Source organism: Tupaia chinensis, unplaced genomic scaffold (genome assembly GCF_000334495.1).
Source record: "Tupaia chinensis unplaced genomic scaffold, TupChi_1.0 Scaffold000042_2, whole genome shotgun sequence".
NCBI classification, from domain to species: Eukaryota; Metazoa; Chordata; class Mammalia; order Scandentia; family Tupaiidae; genus Tupaia; species Tupaia belangeri.
In genome coordinates this window covers 162516-169555 of record NW_006159498.1, presented here as the reverse complement: position 1 = coordinate 169555, position 7040 = coordinate 162516, and the positions used below count along the sequence as shown (strand labels likewise).

Genomic DNA, 7040 nt, shown 5'->3' with positions numbered 1-7040 from the left:
CAATGTTTTATATAGATATATATATATTTTTTTAGAAAGGTTTTTGCTCTAGGGCACATGCACTCGCTGGAGTAACAGAGACAGACAGAGAGACGGAAAGTGAGAAATCGCCCCCCTATGGAGGATGGCCATGCCACAATTACTTCTCTGTTCTCCTCTCAGGATTTCAGGCATGCACACACATGCACCTGGCTTAAGTTTTAAGCTGCTAGGTCTGGGACTTGAACCACAGTCGACTACATGGGAGTCTAGCGACGTAACCGTTACACCATCTGGTGGTCCCAGGGTGAGGCTTTTTGAATCTTCTGCAGGAAATCATGTTCATTGCTCCAGTGGAGAGGGCATAGGAGGGAGTTTAGGGAGCAACCAGGTAGCCAGTGAGAAGCAGGGCTCCATGTACAGACGTGTGGTCTATGCACTGCAGAGACACCGGCCAGGGCTGGGGCGCTGACACGACACGTCACCAGCCCACCACTGCTCTCCAACCCAAGTAAAAGCACTGCTAGGCTCACTGAGCCCTGGGGAGGGCGCTGGGGCCCAGGCTCTGTGGCTGGTGAATCCCAGACTCCCCCAGGTGCTCACAGAGTCCAGAGCACCGAGGGGAACAGGCGGCATGGACAGCATGGTGGGGCTCAGAGAGGAAGTCGGCCAGTTCAGGTGAGATGAAGACGGAGGCTCCTTTTACCTCCCTCCCTTTACTTTTTCCCTTTCTTTTTAAAAATAAATTTTGCTAGGGGAGTTAGCAGGTGACATGGCTGTTAGGGGTACTGGACTCCCACATGGCCAACCATGGTTTGAGTCCCGGACCTGGTGGCTTGCTTTCTGGCTCCACCCCTGCTCTGTCCCTCTCTGGTCAAATTAAAATAAATAAATAAATAAAGTTAAATAAAATGATTCTTTAAAAAAAAAAAAAACAGACCAGCAGTTGGCATAATGGCTATGTCATTGTACTCCCATGGAGGCCCAGGCCCGATTCTCCATGTAGCCTAAAGGCATAGCCTAATGGCCATGCCCCATTGGAGGCAATTTCTCATTTTCCCTCTCGCTGTCTCTGTCTCTCTCTGCAGCAAATGCACATGCCCTAAGGCGTAAATCTCTACCAAACAACAAGGACAAAAAAGACATTGGACTCCCATGTAGTCAACTGCGGTTCGAGTCCTGGACCTGGTGGCTTAAACTCACATTGTGTGCATGGGTGCGTGCGTGCCCAAGATCCAAAAAGGAGAGTGGAGGAGAAGGGACTGTGGCGTGGCCATCCCCCCTGGGGGGTGATTTCTCGCTTTCTGTCTGTCTGTCTAGCGCATTAGCCCTATAACAACAACAACAAAAACCTCTCAAAACAATAATCAAAGTAAACCTTGCTGTAGGGCACATGCACCCCCTGGAGAGAGACGAGGGAGGAAGAGAGGGAGAGTGAGAAATCACCCTCAGGGAGGGTGGCCGTGCCACAGTCTCTTCTCCGTTTTCCTCTCGGGATCTTGAGCACACATGCGCACACACACCCTGGTGTGACTTTCGTGCCACCAGGTCTGGAACTGTACCCACGCCGTGGGCCTCAACCACCACTCCAACAGCTGACTCCTCTCTTCCCTTCATTTTCCTTCCCCTCGCCTCCCATCCCCGCTCCCCTTCCTTCTCCTGTCCTGTCTGTGGAATCCTTCGTGTGGCCGACAGTGTCTTCCAGGCCCAACCGTGCTTAGTGCGCTTCGTCCCTCCGTAGGGCGGGGTGGGACCCCGGGACAGCTAGACCACATGCTGCCCATCCACATGCCACGACAGACACCGTTTCTCTCGTGGCTCCTGCGGTCAGCGCTGCTGTGAGCGTCACGTTCCAGTTGGTGTGTGCATGCGTGTCCCTGTGCCTCTTGGGTACAGACCTAGGAGTGTAGCTGACAGGTCACGAGGTCACTGGGTGTGCAGCCCTTTGAGGAGGGGCCAGACCGTCCCCGCGGAAGCTGCCCAGTCTGCAGTTCCTGCACGACATCGCTTGGTATCAGCCACCTCTGCCAGTACGAAGGAGCGTCTCACTGTGTTTTGCTTGTTTTTGGACGAGCTCTTGCTGCTGTGAGTCTCCTGCCTTGATCTCGCAAGCTGCTGGCTCACAGGTGCAATCACTGTGCCCATCCTTTAGGCTACACGGAGAATCGGGCCTGGGCCTCCACGTGGCCCCAGCCTGTGGCACATGGCGTCTGAGCAGCATGGTCCTGGGCACTGGCCTTGCACTCTGGTCGCCATTCGTATTTGCCCAGTGATGTGTTGAGCAGTTTCCATGTACTCCTTGGCCATTCGTACAGTTGCTTTGGAGAAATATTTATTCAAATCTCTTACCCGATTTTTAAAAAGTACATTTGTTTCTTTAATCGCCAGAGGGGGGAGGGAGGGAGGGAGAGGGGAGGAATCCCCCCAGGAGGGTGTGATCACACCAGTCCTTTTTCCTCTCTCCATCCCCTCAGGATTTGGGGCATGTACATACACCTGGTGTGTTTTTCAGGCTGCTCAGGCCAGGATCCGAACCACGGTTGGCCTTGTGGGTCCAGCTTGCTATGCACAGTATTTTGCCGCTGGGCTATGGGGCCGGCCAGATCTTTAGCTCCTTTTAAATGGGTTTTGTCATTGGGCTGAAATTGCTCTATCTACATCCAAGGTACCGGACCCTTACTAGCCATGCGATTTGCCAACACGTTTTCCCCTTCTGAGGGCTGCCGGTGTCGGCGTGCGGAATTTCTGCTCACCTTGAGCTTATGGGTGGCTGGAGACTCACCTCTGCTATAAATAGGTGCACATTCCCCACGTTGTAGAGATAAACCTTCAGTTGGAAAAGACAGGTGGAAAGAGAATCACCCAGCCCTCATCCCGGCAGCCTTGTGCCCACGACGGCCTTACCCGGATCTTGCTGTTGAGGACCCTGTCATTGATGTCCTCGTCAAAGCACTTCTGCGGGTACACGTCAATACAGTGAGTCCTCAGGTTTTGCTGGATCTGGGGACCACACACACATGACCTCAGCTTACTCTGCCCACGTTTTCCACTGCCAAGGGGGTCCCAGCCCTCCCAGGCACCCAGAGCACCCTGTGCCTGAAGGCCTCTCGCTCCTCGATGGTCAGGCTGTCCGCCCGGGCGATCACGGGCACCACGTTCACAGTGCGGCATAGCCGCTGCAGGAACTCGATGTCCAGGGGCCGCAGGCTGCCAGGCAGGGGCCGATGGTGGTGGCAGCGTGCTGAGTGTATGCACTAGGGGGAGCAGCCTGCACCCCACGTGGGGACCCCCCACGAGACGTGCAGCTCCTCACCAGTGTCCGGTGGGCGGCACGAAGTACACGCAGCAGTGCACCCGCGTGTCGGGGATGTGGCGCTGGCGGGTGATGAGGATCTCCTCCTGCAGGTACTGCTCGTACTGCTCGTTGATGTAGCCCAGGATGGGGTCCCAGCTGGGGTGGGGACCGGCTGCCCCTCAGAACCCCACCGGAGCCCCTCCCGCCTTTGCAGTCCTCCGGGGCCCGCCCGGAGGTGCCCAGGGCCGGCTGGCTGCCCGGCCACCCTCCCACACCCCACACCCCCTCAGAGACCCAGGGCCACCCGTGCCCAGGCCTGAGCTTCCTTGTCTGCAGGACGCAGGCATCGCCAGTTCCTAAGGGAGGGGTGAGCATTAGGAGGGAGGCGCCCCAGCCTGGTTCCAGCTGCCTGGACTCTAGTCTGCGGAACCCTCTCACAAGCGCCCCCTCTGGGCGACTGCCAGCATCGCAGCCGACAGACCCCTGCACAGCCCTGGGTCACAGGGACAGCTGTGGGCACACGTGTGTCACTCAGTGTCCAGTGACAGAAACGCGAAGCCCTTACGCTGCCCTCCAAGGCCCTGCCTGGTCCTGCCACCTCCCCCTCCTTGCACCTCAGCTGGTCCTGTCTCAGGGCCTCTGCCCCTGCCATGCCTCTGCCAGGAAGGCTTTTGCCCGGCACACCCACGGTCCTCATCTGTCCACCCTCTGGAAGTAACCTTCGTGAGTCTCTCCACCACCCCACTGAAAACCGCAAACTCCGCAGCCCCGCCTGCCTCCTGGCCTCTCCACATGCTCCTCCCGCCTCATGGCAGACTTCCCTTCACTCTCAAAAATGTCCTATTTGGGGGCCAGCAGGTGGCATGGTGGTTAAGGGCACTGGACTCCCACACAGCTGACTATAGTTCAAGTCCCAGACCTGGTGGCTTGCGTTCTCACTTTCTCTCTCTCTCACTCTGACCCTCTCTGGTCAAATTAAAAATAAATAAATACATGGGACCAGCAGTTAGCGTAATGGCTATGTTGCTGGACTCCCATGTAGTCACCTGCAGTTCGAGTCCCGGACCCGGTGGCTTAAACTCACGCCGGGCATGTGTGCGTGTGTGCCCAAGATCCCGAGAGGAGAATGGAGGAGAAGGGATTGCGGCGTGACCATCCTCCTTGGGGGGGGATTTCTAGCTTTCTGTCTCTCGGTCTCTCTCTGTCTGTCTGTAGAGCACACACGCCCTATAGCAAAAACCTCTCAAAAGTAAATAAATACATTTAAAATTAAATAAAATAGTTCTTTAAAAAAAAAAAAAAGTCCTGTTCGGATCGTTGGTTCTGTCCGTGGGCTGCCCTCTGTGCAGCGGGACTCGCATGCGGCCAGGCTGTGTATCTGCGCTGGCCCTTGCCGTCCCCCTCGTCCTGGGCGTGCAGCTCGGCGTGCGGTGGCTCCCCGTGCAGGGCTCCAGGCTCGGCCCCGCTTGCTCGATCGCTCTGCAGTGTCCGTCTTACACCCTTTCCCTTTTTTTTCTCCTTTTATTTTGCTGGAGGGGTGTGTGCTCTCTAGAGAGACGGAGAGGGGGGGCTCTCCAGGGCATGGGCACGCTGCAGTCTCCTCTCCTCCATTTCCCCCTCCTGTTGGGAATTTTGGGCACGTACCCAGCATGATTGTCAAGCTGCCGGATACAGGACTCGAACTGTGGGGTCGGCCATGTGCAGCCAGGGCCTGGGCCTGTCTGCTCTTACAATTCTTAGTCATTTCTGAGCATAGGCCTCACGCCCTGCTCTCACTGGGCCCCCAGATCACGCAGTGGCCAGCCACGGGTGCATGTGTGTTTTATCAGCTGTCCTCTTCCAGAGCCCAGAACGCCTCAGGGTGGGCGCCATCACCCCCGAGTTACCATGGAGGAAGCCAAGGCCCCACAACGTCTGCAACCAGATCCAGTTTACGCAGCTAGAGCATGGCCTCCCTGGGGTTCCTGACTCTGGAGTGAGGGCTTCTGATTCCCTGCTGTCCTGGGACCTTGAACGAGCACCACGGTGTGCCGGGCAGCCAGCTAAGACCACTGCAAGCTCCCCTCCTTTGACGCGGAGGACGACTTGAAGGAACCCATTGCACTGAGGGGAACACTGCGGCTCACAGATGCCCAGCCAGGGCGCTCCGGGGCTGGGATGGTCCCCAGAGCTTGCAGGGCATGGGCAGAGAGGCTCAACCTGTCCACAGCACGCACCACTTGTCATTGTTGATCTGGTCCCCAAAGCCGGGAGTGTCGGTCACTGTCAGCTTGAGCTTCACGCCCTTCTCCTCGATGACTGTGGAGGGCGGGGAGGGGTTGGACCTTGGACCGGGCCGGGGTGGGGGGTGCCCGCCTGTTGCTGTAGACTCACCATGGGTCACGGAGTGCAGCTGCAGCGTCTGGGGTGTGGGCACCCCCAGGCCCGGCACCGATGACTTCCACACTTTGGACTTGAATAGTGTGTTCACCATGGTGGACTTGCCCAGCCCGCTCTGCCCTGGGAGGAGCAAGAGAGGCCGGAGCAGGGTGCTGAGGCTGCGTCGCTCCACCCCTTACACACACCCCTCGCTCAGAAGCCGACTGTCTCCAAGTGCAACGTAAGTACCTCCCACCATGTCCAGCGCGGGCCTTCCCCTCCCTTTTCTTTCTTTTAAGATGTTTTTATTTATTTCCTCCGTGAGTGAGAGAAACAGCACCCCAGCAAGGTCTGGACGCTGCGCTCCGCCCCCAGCTCCAGCCGGCCAGGGATCATGGGCACGCAAGCGCCCGGAGTACTCAGAGAGGTCTCTGGACGAGCCCCGGGACCCTGGGCGGCCTCAGAGAGCGTGGCAACTTCCTGCTGTGCCACCGTCCTGTCCTGCCTTTTTCTTATAGAAGTAAAATTTAGTTAATGAAAAATTAGCCGGTGGGGCCAGCAGGTGATGTGTTTAAGGCGCTGGATTTCACGCGGCCGGCTTTGTGAAAACTGCCTGGAGGGGCGACTTCTCACTCTCCCACCTCTCCCCGGTGAGCACACGCACCTACAGCAAAGGCAAAACAAAACGGAGCAAGCCAGCCATCAGCCATATCCAGTGAGTAAGGTACCTCTAGACCACGTTGGCCACCAGCCCCTCATGTGTCGAGTTCCAGGGTGTTTTCATCACCCCAAAAGAGACCTGTCCCCGTGAAGTGGCCACTCCCCAGGGCCGCCTGTCCCCGGCTCGTGGCACCCACTAGCCCACCCTCTGCCTTTGTGGGTCTGCCTATTTGGGACACGCCTCATGCTCGGAAGCACGCGGTAAGGCCTTTGTGTTCGCTTCTCTCACTTGGCACCAGGTTCATCCACCTGTCAGTGCTTCATTCTTCATGGCTGAGTAATATTCCATCAAAGGGGTAGACTTGGCCAGTCCTATGACCTGGTGGTTAAGAGCCCCTGACCCCACATGGCTGATCATGGTTTGAATCCTGACCCTGGTAGCTTGAGAGACGCACCAGGTGCACATGCCCCAGATTCCAACAGGATGGGAAAGTGGAGAGGGGACAGTGGCCTGAACACACCCCACTGGGGGTGCTTTCTCACTGTCTCTATCTCTCTGGCAAGTGCTCCTGTCCTCTGCAATTGAAATGATGGCTAGATCATTCCTGGGGAGCCATTGGTTTGCCAAAGGGCAGTTGGACAGATTCCTAGAGACACACCAGTGTATGTGGCCCCAGATCGAATCATGCTGGGTGATTGAGCCTGGGGGCATGACCTCCCCCGCGCACCCCCTGTGCACCCCGCCCCC

The 7040-nt window shown here is 57.2% G+C and overlaps 1 protein-coding gene across 1 annotated transcript in view; it reads right to left on the bottom strand.

Annotated features, from left to right (window-relative positions):
- The window catches only part of SEPTIN12 (septin 12), a 10283-nt gene that overhangs the window by 2143 nt on the left and 1100 nt on the right, over positions 1-7040 (bottom strand). Inside the window, exons 3-7 of the mRNA XM_006140721.1 lie at positions 5648-5773; positions 5491-5572; positions 3293-3430; positions 3069-3186; positions 2884-2979 (exon numbers count right to left, since the gene is read on the bottom strand). Of these exons, the coding sequence (XP_006140783.1) occupies positions 2884-2979; positions 3069-3186; positions 3293-3430; positions 5491-5572; positions 5648-5773 (560 nt within the window). The remainder of the gene's footprint in view (positions 1-2883; positions 2980-3068; positions 3187-3292; positions 3431-5490; positions 5573-5647; positions 5774-7040) is intronic.